This window comes from Branchiostoma floridae, chromosome 5 (assembly GCF_000003815.2).
Source record: "Branchiostoma floridae strain S238N-H82 chromosome 5, Bfl_VNyyK, whole genome shotgun sequence".
NCBI lineage: Eukaryota > Metazoa > Chordata > Leptocardii > Amphioxiformes > Branchiostomatidae > Branchiostoma > Branchiostoma floridae.
In genome coordinates this window covers 4,480,082-4,497,091 of record NC_049983.1, presented here as the reverse complement: position 1 = coordinate 4,497,091, position 17,010 = coordinate 4,480,082, and the positions used below count along the sequence as shown (strand labels likewise).

Below are 17,010 nucleotides of genomic sequence, written 5' to 3'. Positions count from 1 at the left end.
GCAATGTTCTAGCCAGCATCCATCATTCCGTCCTTTGGCAGAATTTTGCTGCTCAGGATGGATACAAGTCTGGGCCATTCTGTCACTTTTGAAAATTTGACGGACAGAAATCGGCACATGAAAATATAGACAGAACTCGAAATCTTGGAAAGATATCCACATAATCAGCATGTAAGTTTGCAGCAAAGCCAAATTTGATTAATGTATTTATAACACCTACTGACGACTGGTGACAATCCTCGTCAGACAAACAAAGGCACTGTGGCCTCAGTATTTCTACTATAGGCCAGGCATTTTCAACATGCAAGATTGTTGCGTGCAAATCTCAAAAATTACATGCAAATTGCATTAGTTAAGTATGTGTATTTCAAACCCTGGCACCCATGCATGTTACCTGGAGTAACTGTTTGCTTCACCACCCCCCTCCCCTAAGGTACGGCATCGTTAAAGCTGGACACCCTGCTGGATTGGTGGAAGGAGACAAACAGCGATGCCGGCTCCCGTCTCATCATCATCCTGGATACGGATAACGGTCACCACTGGGTGCGACAGGTAAGACAGATGGGTTTCATATGCATTAGGTAGTCTGTGTCTAATTGTAGATGCCCTGATGAAGTTTCACTCTTGGACTGCTAATCATTTCCATGACAAACATATCGTATAAGTTATGTCATTCCTGGGCTACCTGGGATGACATTCAATACGGGTGTTTTTGACCGTGGTTCTACTGTCGCTCAGATGCTCAGAAGAATTTGAACGCACTTCCAGTGCACTGAATGTGCCATTGTAGATTTAAATATTTGATGTTGAAATTTTGCTGTATTTGCAATTTTTCTGTTCAAGGACACCAAATTTTCTGGCACATTGAAACGTATGTTTTTGGTTGGGTATAAGAAATCAAATGAAGTACAGCATGGTATATTCCATAATTCACCTGAGGTACCAGCCCTACTGTGAATCCCTACCTCACATGCACAGAATTGTCCTCAGTGATTTTCTGTTTGTTTGTTTGTTTGCTCTTATTCATGTTCTAAATCTTTTGAATTGACAATGTATACATACCTAGGGTTATCCATATTACCCTGTCTTTCCTTGTGTGTAGCTTTCAAAGCCTTAAGCTTCTGGATAGGGGGATGAAGTCTGCCATCCCTGATTTGTTGTAATAAGTTGTATTTTTTTACTTGTCTATGTTGAATGTGAAGAAAGACAGTTGTGCGGTGTTTCAATGGCTATTCATTATTAAATTTGTACCAGCAGAGTATGAGGCCGGGGTGGGGGGTGTTGGGGGGTGAAGTCTGTCATCTCTGATTGTTGAAGTAAGACAGTTGGATGGTGTTTATGTACTAGTAGTAGCCATTCAGTCGTACCAGCAGAGTATGAGGCCGGGGGGTGAAGTCTGCCATCCCTGATTGCCTCTATCTTGTAATTACTTGTCTGTATTCGCAAGTCAGACAGTTGGACGGTGTTCACATCGCTATTCAGTCGTACCAGCATTATGAGGCCAGGGGGTGAAGTCTGCCATCTCTGATTTTTGTTGAAGTAAGACACAGTTGGATGGTGTTTATATAGCCATTCAGTCGTACCAGAAGAGCATGAAAGGCAGGGGGTGAAGTCTGCCATCTCTGATTGCCTGTATCTTACTTGTCTGTGTTCCCAGGTTCGACAGTTGGATGGTGTTTATGTAGCCATTCAGTCGTACCAGCAGAGTATGGGGCTGGGGGGTGAAGTCTGCCATCTCTGATTGCCTGTATCTTACTTGTCTGTGTTCGCAGGTCAGACGGTTGGATGGTGTTTATGTAGCCATTCAGTCGTACCAGCAGAGTATGGGGCTGGGGGGTGAAGTCTGCCATCTCTGATTGCCTGTGTCTTACTTGTCTGTGTTCCCAGGTCAGACGGTTGGATGGTGTTTATGTAGCCATTCAGTCGTACCAGCAGAGTATGGGGCTGGGGGGTGAAGTCTGCCATCTCTGATTGCCTCTATCTTACTTGTCTGTGTTCGCAGGTCAGACGGTTGGATGGTGTTTATATAGCCATTCAGTCGTACCAGCAGAGTATGAGGCCAGGGGGTGAAGTCTGCCATCTCTGATTGCCTGTATCTTACTTGTCTGTGTTCCCAGGTCAGACGGTTGGACGGTGTGTACGTAGCCATTCAGTCGTACCAGCAGAGTATGAGGCCGGGGGGTGAAGTCTGCCATCTCTGATTGCCTGTATCTTACTTGTCTGTGTTCACAGGTCAGACGGTTGGACGGTGTGTACGTAGCCATTCAGTCGTACCAGCAGAGTAAGAGAGACGACCCAGAGATGGCCACACAGGTAGGGGAGTTCACCAAGGAGTGGGTCGCGTACAACTGTAGCGACGATATCGGCACCAACTGGGCCGCAGAGGGCAGGACTATCAAAGCCGTGTACGCCGTGTCTCGATGTTGGACGGATTTCCACTTCCATTCGCCGTCAGAAGAGGACGTGGCGCAGCACTGGGAGAGCCACTTCCCGCGAGCGACGCGACCGTTGGTCCGTGTGGCCACGTGGTGCCAGGGGGGCGAGGTGGAGCTGCTCTGCTGCTGTGATTGGTTGTTCAAGTGTTTGAAGAGAAAGAAGATGCAGTGGCTGCCTCCGGTACTACTGAACACAGGACACGGCTTTAAACTGGTCAGGACTAAGACTTGAACACAGAACACGGCTTTAAACTGGTCAGGACTAAGACTTGAACACAGGACCGGACTCATCTTACTACAGGCATATCCAAAAATAATTTCATTACTAGTAGGTTGGTAGAATATAGGAGAATTCTTAAACACAACCAGAATGTTCTTACCTGGCTTAAGTTTCAATGTCTGTCAGATCTTTCTAATAATAGCTTCTAAATGGAGTCCAGTCTTTGGATCAAGGAGGCGGTCTGGATAAGAAAGTCAACCCTAGTAATGAACAGGGATGAGGGGTATACAAGTTTAGCCACATTTAGGATTGTGTTCTTGCCTCAAAAGCACCACCTACATAGTCTACATATAGCAGCCAGAGAAGAGCTTCTAAGCTCTGAGGAAGATATGTGGGAGAAATGTAAGGAAGGTACATACCGGTTGACTGACTGAATGTGTAAAAGAATTCTCCTATGTCCTAGATGTAGCAACAGTTGTCTACAGGGATATTCTTACATGGCCTATTTCTTGCTGGTCCGTATAATGTGTCCTTCAGAAAAATGCATAAGCAGTTCTAGGACATGGGATTAAATCTGTGTTGGAGAATGTTGATTTAAAGATAACCCAAAATACCAATTTTCTACCTTTAATTCAAATGGTATACATGTACTCTATGACAAGCTAACAGTGTATCTACTGATAATTGTTACCTCTGTTTATGTCACTATTATGTAAAAACTATCCTGCTTCAGGACATGATGAGAAAATACTGATGAGTGAAGAGCAAAGCTGAGCTGTGCTGCTAACTGTTGTGTCTGTCTGTCCATGACTGTAGAATGATATAAAGTGTGTGGCTGACTCGAAGAGTATGTCAAGTTAGGGCACACTGACTTAAGTTTATGAATGACATCCATGCATGCATTGATTTTTACCTGTTCCTCAAGTAAAGAGAAACTAATTGGCCACATTTTGAACCAATAGCATTTCTGGTCAGAAAATTATGCTTGCCAGACAATTTGTTCTCCAGGTAAGGGGGAATATGGTCAGGGCATGGGGCCACAGCGCCCTTGTTCCAGTCTTTAAACAAGAATGGCGAGAAAACATTTATTGAAATGGTGACGATCATTAGTCTTACATAAGACATTAGACAGACCAAGCCTAGGAAAGAATGGACAGAATGTTCAGTTCTGTGGTTTATAATTAGCAGTATTTATTTTTTTTTGCTGGATTTTTATTTTATGGCCCTCATGGATTAGTCTTGGGGTTGCCAGAGGATGTCATCCATAAAGTTAAGACAGCGTGGCCTTATTTGGAAAATAAGTCTTATCTCTACACTTGGGAAGACATGGAGCTCATTGGCAAATGTTTTAAGAATGAAATGAAATTTTCTTCTCATTTTCTACAACAAAATGAAATAAAATGAGCTTCATATCTTGTCCAGTTGTAACGGTTGATTTGTTTGTAACTTGTGTTAAGCTTGGTATTACGTGCACAATCTTGTCAACAATTCAATGTGGAAATAGTTACTGACTGTCTATTTTTGTTAGCAAAGTTAAGCTGCTGGACATAGGTATAAGGTAAACTATTGTGAGGTAGCACTTCTTGAACTTTTCTTGATTGTCAATTGCATACTGTATACTTGACATCTGCTTTGTGGTGGTAGCAAATGTTGCATAGACTGAGGGGGTTGCTAGCCCTTCCCCGTTAGTGCGATTGAGCACCTCTTGGAACACAAGACCCCCATTTTATGGGATAGACCATGTAGCCCCAAGCAAGTTGTCCTAACCCCCGACTTGAATTAGAAATCTCTGAGTTATCAGCTGTGAGGTACCAGGTGTCAGTGTCAAGCTATTGGTTGGGTTTACACAAGCTTTGTGAGTCAGCTCCTTTTTTCTTGTGTGTAAATCCACAAAGTGGAGTAATACGAAAGTCAGTGAAGACACTTGGCGCAAATTTAAAAATGGTTTCTTACTCTACATGCCATACATTTTCTGTTAAAAGTTGTGTGCACCTTGTTGTGAAAGGTAGGAATAATTCAATGCAAGGCAATAGTGTGGCTGTAAACAGAACACGTTTGATTCATCTCTAAAGTAGACTTAAAAACGTGTGTGTAAACCCACCTACAGTCAGAACCAATTCAATATGGTGACTGTCTATAAGGCCATACTAGTACTGTTGTTTATTTCACTGGTTCTCTCAAGTTTTATCGAAAACAGTCACCCTTGGCTATATAGCAAGAAGTCCAGATGATAATAGGGGGATGATGGGAATACTTGTATCTGACTGTCACACATTTCGCATTTTACATGCAATTTCCAACGCTGTGTGTACGATGGTACGGAATTTTCCCTCTGACTTTATTTTGACATTGAGGTTCTAGTCAAGCGCTACTTTTTTTCAAATGCAAGAACAAAAAGGTGTTTTCTATATTATTATAATATATAATTGTATTATCATGTTAAGCCATATTGATTTGATAATAGTTTGGATGACATCAGCACATGCATCAATTTTTGGCCACTTCCGAGAAATTCAACAATACTGTAAATTGTACAAAGTAGCAGCTAAATATGTCTGGTAAATTGCAAAAAAAATTCATATATATTTTTTAAAAAATGGCTACTAATTTGTAGAATGTCAAAGCCAGTCCCAAAGTTGAAGAATATGTGAAAGAACAAAAGTAATGAATCTATTGTTCGGTATACCATCGGCTATGTGTTCCGTCATTTGTTCAACCTTCCTGATGACCACTTACTTTTCCTATTCTTATTGAAGGCAACTTTTTTGGGCCAAGTTTTTTTATTTGCATGCTCACACCAGTTTAAGGGTTCCCAGAGGATGTCATCTGTATATTAATCAAATCAACATGGTCTTAAAATGTTTGTTTTTTTTGCGATGGTGTGTCACTATCAAATGTCATAACAAAGTAAAAGTGCCTAAAGATGACTCAAGAATGAGTATTAATGACAAACTTGTAAGAATAATTACTTAACACTTTATTTGTCAGTACCTCCATGATTGTTGTACAGTGTCAAAGACAAATACTGGTGTATCAGTACAAAGAGTTTCAAAGCAAAATATATTTGTTTGCTCAAATTTGGACACTCGGTGATATCAGAGGTTTTTTTTCAGAACTGTTACAATGATCCCTAGTTGTCTTTTGACGTGGCCAAAATGTGGTCGTTATGCACATGACTTCTGGGTGAGACCCGAAAATTAACAATAACCCCTTGTACCATATATTGTACATGTAGGTACAGTGTCTCTTTACGTAGTCAGTTCACATATGTGCGTTGAGACGGTCATACTTGAATATGTATCAGAAAAATATACTAGAAAGGCCGACATTTGCTTGAGAGCAAATACAGCATATTTCAGCCATCTCCTTCCCCAAGCAACAATGGACTATTCCAAAATCACCCATGTGCAAAAATGGAACTCTTCTGCTTAAGATGACTAAGCATCCTAAGCTACTAATTACACGTATGAGCAAAAATGAATCGTACAACCCCCTCCCCTGCAAGAATGGACTCAAGTGCACCCAATGTAGAAGGGTAAGATAGACCAGTCCAAAAACACTTCCGCTAAGAAATGGAATTTTGAATCATCAGCCGTCCAAAACTGAATTTGAAAGAAATCCCCCCCTTTGCAAGAATGGACTCTACCTGTTATACCCCTGTGCAAAGTGGAGCGATCCAAAAATACATCCGCTAAAATAGGACTTTGACATAATCACCAAAGTCCAGAAATACATGGCCTTTTCTATAATAAGCAACCCAGTCCAAAACTGAATTTTTTTAATAGTCCCCTGTGCATGAATGGACTCATCCATATTACATCAGGCTTGCTGATTGGCTGCCGAATCCTCAGGTACAGTCTTCAGGTGGGGTCAAGTTCCATTCAACAAATGGAATTCGGAATCATCACCCATGTCCAAAAATGAATTTTTTAAAAATCCCCCCTATGTGCAAAAATGGACTGTCCCAGCAGTAGCCTTATGTCAAGTGGATCAGTGCAAAAACACTTCCGCTAAAAAAAGCATTGGCATTATCACCAAAGTCTTAAAGTAAATTTTAAAAAACACCCCCCTGACCAACAATGGACTCTTCCAGCAAAATAACCTTGCTCATTGGCTAATAATTAATTAGATTTACCTTGTCCCCCCAACCACCTGGAGGAACATAGACTAGGTAGGTATGTAGATGATTGGATCTACCAGAAACACCTGTGGCTTCCAGAATGACCTAGAGGTCGTTGACCTCGGCACTTCCACCTCACAAATCCAAAATTCTCCCACAAAAACCTCCATAATGAGCCATTTTGAAGTGATTTATACCAAATATTATGCATGGATCCTTTGAATAAGTACCTAGGGCACCTCTGTGCTAAATTTCAGGTCATTTGGATGTAATACCATGGTACAGGGGGCCTAAATATAAAGTTGTGGTCCAAAAATTGCAATAAAACCTCAATAAAATCATTTTAGAAGCAGATATGAATAAAATGAAAAAAAACACCTAAGGGTATTGGCCCACTCTACCCTTGTGCCAAATTTCAAGTCATTCGGTCCAGGAACGACGGAGTTGATTCGATTTGAAGATTTGACAGGAGAAAGAAAGAAAGAAAGAAGAAAGAAACATTACGAATACAATATATTTCACCATACCTATGGTATGGCTGAAATATAATTATGCACTTCCATATTAAGTTATACTGTTTGCTTTACGTGTACATCAAACAAAACAAAACAAATCCCAAACTTGTATGGCTTTAAAAAGACGTTGTTTCAGCACCAGACGTATTTTGTCTCCCTCTCTGATCTAATATTCCTTTTCCACTGATCAGAAGTCATAAACTGTCGTCACACTTTGAAGACTGGAGCAGTTTTTCTTCTCTCGGTTTCCGTCATTGGAAGTTTGTCTCCTTTCCATGGCCTGGAGAAACAAAAGAAACATGTTAACTACAAGAACGAAAACATGAGTTACCTACAATCAAAAGTCACGACCACAGCATATCCAGGATACGAGATACCAAAATATACACATTCCCTCAAAACCTACTAGTAGGTAATTTGAGGTCTTATCATACCAAATATCAAGACAGTTGATGCAGGCAGTCTTAAGTTACCATGTTCCAAGATACGTACAAATGCTGATGGAATTGAAAGTAAACTTACTTGTAGTACATCCTGGGCATGTTGTCCAGATTCACCTGTTCAAACACCTGCAGAAAAAAAGAAAGAATTTTTGTTGTGATAATACACAGTGCCATACTGTGTGGTTATGACCACCAGCAATTAAAGCCATCATTAAGTAACTAGTGCGAGGGTTAATTTCTACTAATAAGGTGAGTACCTGTTAAATGAAGGCTAAAACGAACATATTCGAGAGTGTGATTTCCCAAAACGTTATAAACGTTATGTGCTGTGAATTGCAGACAAGGAAACCCGACTTTTAAATTAACAGTTGTAGAATATAATACAACATGTATGTTGTAGAATATAAGTCAATTTGAAATGAAAAGAGAATGTGAAACTAGGAAAATGAAGCATCTATTGTACGGTATACCACAGATCTGTATCAGTCATTCGTTCAGCCTTCCAGACCGCTTAAATTTCAAAATGATGGCAACTTCTACGGCCCCCTTTCCACTAGCCGATCACGCTGCGCTCTCACTGCTACATGAATAGGATACGTGTCACCTTCGCTTTCACACTGGGTATATCATACAAAACTTAAAAGTGTGACTGAAAAGAACAAAACACAGAAAGTGTAAAAAGATTCGTTCTTTTCTATACAATTCGTTGAGCGATATGTCAAATTTGAGGTCACAGAGAGAGCGCGGCGAGAGCGCCGTCCTAGTGGAAATCCACGGGGTATGAGCACGCTTGCATCAATTTAGTTTGGGCGCCCAGAGAATGTTATCCATGTAAACAAATCATTTGGTCTAACCTTAATAGTTTCCTCTGAGGCCCCGCTGGGAACAGCCAAACCCGTTGCCATGGGCGTGGCTCCCTTGGTGAAGGGCGTGGCCGTTTTGACTCTACGCTGTGCTGTGGTTGGTTGAACAGGTTGGATGGTAGCGGCCATCAGCGGGTGGGCGCTCTGGGACCGTCTGTCTCCCGTCAGTGCTCGTATGTGGCCAGAAATGGGGTCCGCTGTGGTTAGACAATTTAGTCATAACATACATATGTACCAACAGCATATTGCAGGTTTAAATATTGTAATTCGTGTCACCTTTTTATTGATAAAATCGTTATGTAGTCACATACGAGACATTTTGAGACCACAGGGGCACACACACTTAACAAACACACACACTCACTCACACACAAACGCACGGACAAACGCACGAAAAATCACACAAACGCACGCACACACGAACGCACGCACACACACATGCACACACAGACACGCACGCACACACACACAGACACGCGCGCGCGCACACACACACACACACACACACACACACAGACTGAGAGGAATGTTGACCTCACCTGCTTGCTGGATGGAGTGCGCCCGGATGGCCATGCCGTACTGCCAGCGCCTCACAGCGGAATCTGCGCTCCTCTGCAGTCTGCTGGGCGTGCCGCACCTGAAGGGCGGCCGGGTCGGTCCCCGGGTGTCCATCGGGGGCGTGTCGGGGGAGGACAGTTGTGTGGCTGCAGGGACAGAGCCTGTTGACCAAGCTAAAATAAAAAAGGAAATGGATAACATAAGTTATGCCATTATATGGTTTTGACGAATTTGAACAGGAAACATTATGGGGCTTTGCCTGCACTATACATTTTTTAGTTTGGGGCTCAAATTAATGTCGTAAAAACTGAAGCTAGACGATCTCAATCCTTTGCCAACAAATACTAAGTCATCATTGAGTATGGAAATAAGCCATCACTAAATTCAATTGCATGATTAATCACCATCAATATATGGTAATGTTAGCATCAAATTGAATGACAAATATGATTTATAGCGTTTATAAACTTGTGTGATTTTTGTCACATTTTCCCATTAGATAGCTATAGGCAAATAAGGTCCTCATTTGCGCTGATTATATCCATTGATAGTATTTTTTCTCCGAAATACATCTGTCATAAGTATGAAAATCCTATCCTTCTTTGGAAAGTTGACAATAAAGCATATTCACACTGTATGTGGAGAAGGATAACCTCAAGCCAACCGTTCACACTTAGGCCACATCTTCAGAAAAGACGCTGGAGCCGCATGTTACCCGTTTAGCAACTTCATTCGAACCTGGCTTCCTCAGTGTTATGGGCTCGAATATGTGGCTTCCTCAATGTTATGGGCTCGAATATGTGGCTTCCTCACTGTTATGGGCTCGAATATGTGGCTTCCTCAATGTTATGGGCTCGAATATGTGGCTTCCTCAATGTTATGGGCTCGAATATGTGGCTTCCTCAATGTTATGGGCTCGAATATGTGGCTTCCTCAATGTTATGGGCTCGAATAAAGCATATTCACACTGACGTTACATACACACTGGTAATAAGTCTGGTTCATTAAACGGTCAAGTTGTCTCAATTCGTTCCGTTACGCCTTACCTTGTTTTCCAAGCAGAGGTTGAGACGCGGAGATATAGAACAATAAAAAAATATTATTCACACTGACGCTAATACACTCAACCAAATGTCATTCAAATTATTATCCAATCAATATGGCTCAACATGATATACAATAATGATATAGTAAACACACCATTTGGTTCTGGAAAAAAAGTAGCGCTTCACTAGAAGCTCAATATGAAAACAGAGTCAGAGGAATAATTCTGTACCTTCGTACACACAGCGTTGGAACCTGCATGTAAAACTTGTGACAGTGAGATACATTCAAGTATTCCTCCCACCCCCGTTTTCATCTGGACTTCTTACTAGTCAATGGTGACTCTTTTAGATGAAACTTGAGAGAACCAGTGAAATAGACTAGTGTGGTCTTATAGACAGTAATGATGTAGAATTGGTTCTGGCTGTAGCTTGGTTTTAAACACACGTTTTCGAGTCTACTTCAGAGACGAATCAAAGAAGTTCTATATCTTCGCGACTCAACCTCTGCTCGGAGAATAGCCTTACCCATGCCGGGGCCCGCCTGTGGACTGTGGTGTGTGGTGGTGTGTGTCTGTTTGCGGCTGTGCGCCTCTGACACCAGGCTGATGGAGGACACGGTGTGCGGGACGTTTAGGGAGAACAAAAATCTGACAACAATGAAACATCAACTGATTAAACACAGCAGAGGCAATCTTACACATCTTCTTAGGACAGGGGTGCCTAAGCATTTGTACGAACCCTATGAGATTCGTACAAACATTATGTGACACGCACGAATCACTATGCGAAAACGCACGAACCTTATGCGATTTGCACGAACCTTAGCGAAACCGCCGGGCCACGTGACATTACGTCATTTGCATAAGGTTCGTGCAAATCACATAAGGTCCGTGTGTGTCACATAGTGATTTGTGCGAATCACATAAGGTTCGTACGTTTTCGAATAATGACTCGTGTGATTTTCATAAGGTTTGTCCGTTTTCGCAGTGATTCGTGCAATAATGTTCGTACGAATCTCATAGGGTTCGTGCAAATGATTAGGCACCCCTGTAGAATAAAGTCTGATAAACAGCCGAATTGCAAATTCATGGCCGACGGCTAATCACAAGTATACACGGAAATAAAATCATGATAATGATAGGGTATAGCATACGGAATTAAGTGAACATGTAGAGTGAAATCAAAGTTAACTAGTGTTACTTTAAATCTATAAAAATCGGTTTGTTATTGGGTTTGATTTTTTTTCTGTATAAAGTGGAGAATAAAATTCCCAATATTTGGAGAGATATACATGTATACATTAGGTTGTATTAGCAAAAAAACGTTTTTTGGTACGACGGTCAAAGCTAAGAAAATTTTGCTGACAAGGTTAAATAGTTAAGGTGGTTTACTCGAGGGATACAACTTTATTACAAGGTACCATACTCATAAGCAAATGAGATAACGCCAAATCAACTGCGAGAGAATAAAGCGACTAACTTGTTCAAAAAGTAAAATTTGCCACATTCTCTTATCATAAGAGAATGTGGCAAATTTTACTTTTTGAACAAGTTAGTCGCTTTAGTATATAAGTTCTGTCAGATTAAACGTAGGTAGAACGTACCTGTTATAAAAGTCGATTATTTTGGGACTTTCGAAGTCTTTTACATCAAGATACAGGTTGGTGTGCGGATTCATCTCCAGCGCCTGAAGTGAGAAGGCAGGCTAGTCGGTAAATCGGCGGCAAACTCACACCACAAACTCACTATCATAATTATACACCTAGAAATACAGAAAAAAATGTACAATTTGATGTGAAAAAATACTTGCAAACATGATTATGCAAGGTGTTATTTTTCACAGTGAAAGTTGTCATTATTAGATGACAAGTAGAAAGAAAGTTCTCTATCTAGGATTCTAGGTTCAGGCGTAACAGACTTTATGTCATACCTGTGACGCGAAAACGTTCGATACGGATGTTTCGGACCGGCTGATAACTTTCCGTACGGCCCGGGGTTATCACACGGGCTCCATTCGAATAAATCGAACTGTTTCGAGTGGGCCGAGTACGGCGACATCGAAAGTTCGAATACCTGATTCGGACGTTGGAACATTACTGTTGCAATGCTGTTTTTTTCGAGGGCACCAAATTTGTTCAACTTCTGGCGCATTTCGCATCAAAACATGGGTTTTCTCAGGTGGGTATGACATAAATAAAATACAACACGGTGTATTCCGCATCACCCTCGGTCTCAGCCCTGCCGCGGGTCGGATCACCCTCCGGCCTTCGGCCGTCGGGCGATCCGACCCGCGGTCGGGCTGATACCTTGGGCGATACGGAATACACCGTGTTGTATTCTATATTGAACGATTACACTTTTGGCTGAGGCAAAATGTTTACAAGATAATACCGGAATATCACAAGCTTAGGGAAGCCAGTCTTTAAGAGCAAAGATAAAGAACACACAGGATAAGTAAAGACATTATTGGTTTGTTACTAAAATCACGTCAAACGATTCAATTGATTTTGTAGCATGATTAGTATTAAGTCCTCCGACGTTTCTTACCACGCCGTTAAGGACAATGATTATTGCTAGATAACAAAACAATGGTCCTTATTCACAACCAAAACATTTGTAAGATCACAGCCTTCTTAAGGGCAATATTAAATGATTGATACTTTTCCACACTGCAGCTAGGCGTCGCTTCTAACAATGCGGTCCTAAACGCAAAGGATCGTCAAAGAAGGGATTTTTTACGTTTGGTACCGCATTGTTGGCAGCGACGCCTAGCTGCAGTATGGAATTATGTATAGTACAGGTTACAGACGGTCACCAGCTGTACTTTCATGTCTTGGTTGTGAATAAAAGAATCTTCTTGATTATTCAACATTATGAAATTATTCACGACATGATTATTGCTGCAGTGATTAAAGCGCACACCACATCACGGAGCACCTCAACCTTCGCGTCACACATACTTTCACGTGATCCTGGTTAATCACAGTTTGGCTGACCTCAGGAACGTCTATTATCTAGATGACCATGGATGGGATGGGGGAGGGGGACGAGGAGATAATGACATGCAAGTAGGTAAGTGATGAAGGAATTAAGGCGGGATTCAACCCCAAAGCACATTTTTTTATGAATGAAAAATGAATACAAAATCAACCATATTTTCAAAATTTCATCACAGATCAATAAAGCAAGAACCGTTTACAATCCAGTAACTGAAGAGTTATCCCTATAATTTATCTAGAGGGTATTCAGGGGATTACTAGTATCAGAATATTGCTGCTGTATAAATGTAACTGTTGCTTTGTCCAAAGCCAATGTCAAGCTGACAATACAATGATTTGTTTGGATTTTATGTTATCTGTAGAGCCAGAACAAGTTCTGGAGTTGAGTCCCCCTTTAAGTATTGACATACAGCACAACAAGTGTACAACAATTGACTCAAGTAAAAAGTGGTATGTAGAGTGGGTGATAAAAAGGTTTCTTGAGAATTATTGAGATTATAATGATGTTAAGTGTTTCCAGATTTTCAAAGATCAAAGATCAACAATGAAATAAGTACATAATATCCGAAACAGCTAAGTGTCAATACCTAGTTATAGGTAATCTATTTATCAACTTATTTTTGTCGTATTGTCTTGATGTATACGTCAGCATTGGGGTTGTAGAGCTTTGATATATTTGATATGCTGAGAAGAATAGTCATTCTTTATCAACGTTTTTTTTATTAGTATTAAGAGTCCCAAGTACCTTACCATTGGTCGGTCTATCGTACCCCTCAGGATCAATGCGCATGCGTGCCGAGGGTTTCTCTTGAGCGCTGTGCTCAAATCTTGTATTGCCTGCGAAAAAAGGAAACGGCAAAATCAGTGAAAAATGGACAATTTTTGTTGTTGTACACAACTAAGTGTCTGATGCTTCTGACTCCTCTGGTTCTGTAACGCACTACAAGTAGGTGTCGCTATTAAAGGCCCCTTCACACGAGAGCAAGAATGAGCCGAAATGCCGTCAGAATGAAAATTCTTTTTTATTCCTGGGAATTCGTAGTGTATTCTAGAAATTCTCGCTGCATTCCAGATATTTGTGCCCATTCTTTTGGCTGGCACGAAAGTTTTTGACATGCTAAAAACTTTCGAGGTGCATTTGAAGTGGAGCAATATCGAACGATATTTAAAGTGTATTCTAAGTGTCTTTTAACTATTCTAAGTGCAGTATGGCCGCATTCTACGGCATTCCCATTATTCGAAACATTCTTATCTCATTCGATGGAGAACCGAAGCGGCAAGCCACGTCGAATCCTGCCAAGATGTGGCCAAAAAAATATCTGGCAGACAGTGAGAATTTCTAGAATACACTACGAATTCCTAGGAATAGGATGTGGCACGAATTGTACTTTATTCCGGCTAATTCGGTTTCAGTGTAAAGTCCCTATAACAGATGCGGTTCGAAACGTTAAGTATTATGTTTACGCATATGCAAAGACATGGTGTTTACAATGCAGTCCCAAACGTAACGTTATATCATATAATTTTTATATGTTTACATACAATGATAGGAATACAGGCGTAAAGAAGTATTGCACATTGTTTTTGAGTAGCAGCAATTGTTTATTTACCTGATTTAACTGTTCAAGGGTGTAGAAAAAAAACTCGGTTCCAAAGGAAATACTCTATCAGTCTACAGAGTCTATTCTTACGATTTAGCTCATCGTCATAATAGACTTTCATTGGTCTTTAAAAAGTCACAAATCATTCATTATTAATCTTGCTGCAAGTATTGATATGAAGATAGCAATATACATCGGAAGTGATTCTTACCATTTTCTCCTCATTGAAAGTCATCCATGCCAGCGCCCTGATGCAGTACACATCCTGGTGGACAGGGGGCGGTACAGATTAAGGTTTTCCATGAATAAACGAAATGAAAATTGCAACAACCTTAAGAGTCCATGGGACACAAAAAAATAAAGTTTCGTGTTTGCGGTTTGGGCTAAGGTGTTCAGTGGTCCCTCTCTACCAGAAATAACTAATTTCATCAAAACGTCCATTCATGTCCAGACAATGTACCAAGCCGGAGCCTAACCTCTGCTTGGAGAGCGGGTAATTAGCTTGTATAACATGCATGAAAATCATGGGTGTCTGAATCAACCCATAGACTAATCTCTGCTAAGAGATTAGCTCATTAGCACTTGCTAGGCGAACTACATTCAAGATGGGGGTGTCATTCTATGATTTTACCCACTTTGTATTAGATTGTACATAGTTTATATAGTAACGATAGAAATGCTCTTTTTAGCAATATTATAGGAAAGTTCCCTCGCTTTTAATTTTCGTCTAGTGTTGAAAAATTCATTTTTCTTATGAGGTTTGATCAAACGACATTATACAAACACATCTCAAGCTACATATTTAACATTACTAAGAAACGAGATGAAGCCGAGCAAATTTATTAGACTAGTTTTAGAATCCATGTTTTAGATTAGTCTTAGAAACCATGTGTACTGTATTACAACATTTTGTATCTATATGCCTGTACTTAGCCAGATAGGGCATGAATGTGCAATAAAGGCTATTACTACTATCAGTACCGAAAAACGCTGCTGCAATGCCCCCGTAGGAGGAATTAGTATTTGCTAGGATCTGCTTTGTTCTAAGCTGAGTGGGTGAAAAGTTACGTACCGGGTTGACATTGTCTAGCACCACGGCCTTTTCTGCATCCCTCAGTGCATTTTTCCTGTCCCCTGTGATATGCAAAGTCACAGTCATAAGATCATCATAAAATCAGCTTGAACAGAAATTCCAAAAGTAAAAGTTCAACAAGAAGAACGTACTTGCCACATATAGCCGTATATTTTACTTACAGCATTTTGCATAAGCAAAGGCCCTCTTAGCAAACAGCGGCGTCATCAGGCAAGAGTTGGAATGACATCCGGCCAAGCAGCCATTCTTGTGAACAAAAACACAAAAGTTTAGTTTCTTCACAAACAATGCACGTCAAACGTGGTGGAAGACGAAACACATTTTATGTCAAACTGCTCTTTCTACGATCACGAAAGAAAAGAGCTGTTTGAAGAGGCCACCAAATTCCACCCAAACTTCCTCACATTCACTGACTAAAAGAAAACAATTCTCCTTCTAACATCACAAAACACACACATAATAGAAAAGGTGGGATATTTCGTCTTCCATTGTCTTCGAAAAAGAAATCGAACCCAATAACCCAGGATCGAGAGCTAGCTTTTACTTGTTTTAGACTAGAGTAGACACTTGTGACATTGTTTTTACACTGTTTGAATCTCTTAGTCTTATGTTACCTGCAATTAGCTCACGGGTAAGAATTTGCAATAAATATTAGCTATATCCAATAAAACGGAGGAAGCGACTAAATCGGTAACCATACATTTGGAAGCTCAAATCCACAGTGTCTTTTACTATGTTTATGATAGTAATGATCCCATCTACCTTCGGTATACTGACGACCTTGATCGCCTTGGTGTATTGTTTGATCGCCTCTCGGTGCCGACCTAAGTTCTGTAGGGCCAGTCCGAGATGGTAGTATGACTCATAAAGCTGTAAAAGAGACAAGAAAATCACGACGTATTAGTTTCAATTTCAAGTCCAATACAATAATAACGCCTTAACAAAGCTATTCGTACACAGCCAAAGCATTTCACTTGTTTACAAGAAGTTCTGCTGCAGTACTAGGGCCACCAGGTGGCCCAAAATCTATTTTGACCTTCGTCTTCCTAACCCATATCCACTTACCAAATGTCCTTACAAAACCATCGTTCTGATGTTATGCTGACCACAATTAGGTA

General features: G+C 40.7%; 2 protein-coding genes across 6 annotated transcripts in view; one reads left to right on the top strand and one right to left on the bottom strand.

Annotated features, from left to right (window-relative positions):
* The window catches only part of LOC118415361 (transmembrane protein 168-like), a 14,686-nt gene extending 8,948 nt beyond the window's left edge, over positions 1 to 5,738 (top strand). For 2 of the 4 annotated variants that reach the window (XM_035819912.1, XM_035819911.1), the window contains 2 exons: positions 434 to 552; positions 2,233 to 5,738. In XM_035819912.1, coding sequence (XP_035675805.1) covers positions 434 to 552; positions 2,233 to 2,667 — 554 coding nt within the window. In that variant the 3' untranslated portion in view covers positions 2,668 to 5,738. The other 2 variants (XM_035819914.1, XM_035819913.1) reach the window with 1 other exon arrangement.
* Positions 5,739 to 7,442: 1,704 nt separating this feature from the next.
* The window catches only part of LOC118415362, a 13,958-nt gene continuing 4,390 nt past the window's right edge, over positions 7,443 to 17,010 (bottom strand). The window contains exons 3-14 of one of the 2 annotated variants that reach the window (XM_035819915.1): positions 16,655 to 16,762; positions 16,054 to 16,138; positions 15,872 to 15,933; positions 15,011 to 15,064; positions 13,949 to 14,035; positions 13,160 to 13,213; positions 11,804 to 11,886; positions 10,726 to 10,847; positions 9,136 to 9,327; positions 8,588 to 8,793; positions 7,813 to 7,859; positions 7,443 to 7,570 (exon numbers count right to left, since the gene is read on the bottom strand). In XM_035819915.1, the coding sequence (XP_035675808.1) occupies positions 7,498 to 7,570; positions 7,813 to 7,859; positions 8,588 to 8,793; positions 9,136 to 9,327; positions 10,726 to 10,847; positions 11,804 to 11,886; positions 13,160 to 13,213; positions 13,949 to 14,035; positions 15,011 to 15,064; positions 15,872 to 15,933; positions 16,054 to 16,138; positions 16,655 to 16,762 (1,173 nt within the window). In that variant the 3' untranslated portion in view covers positions 7,443 to 7,497. The remainder of the gene's footprint in view (positions 7,571 to 7,812; positions 7,860 to 8,587; positions 8,794 to 9,135; positions 9,328 to 10,725; positions 10,848 to 11,803; positions 11,887 to 13,159; positions 13,214 to 13,948; positions 14,036 to 15,010; positions 15,065 to 15,871; positions 15,934 to 16,053; positions 16,139 to 16,654; positions 16,763 to 17,010) is intronic. The other variant, XM_035819916.1, reaches the window with a different exon arrangement.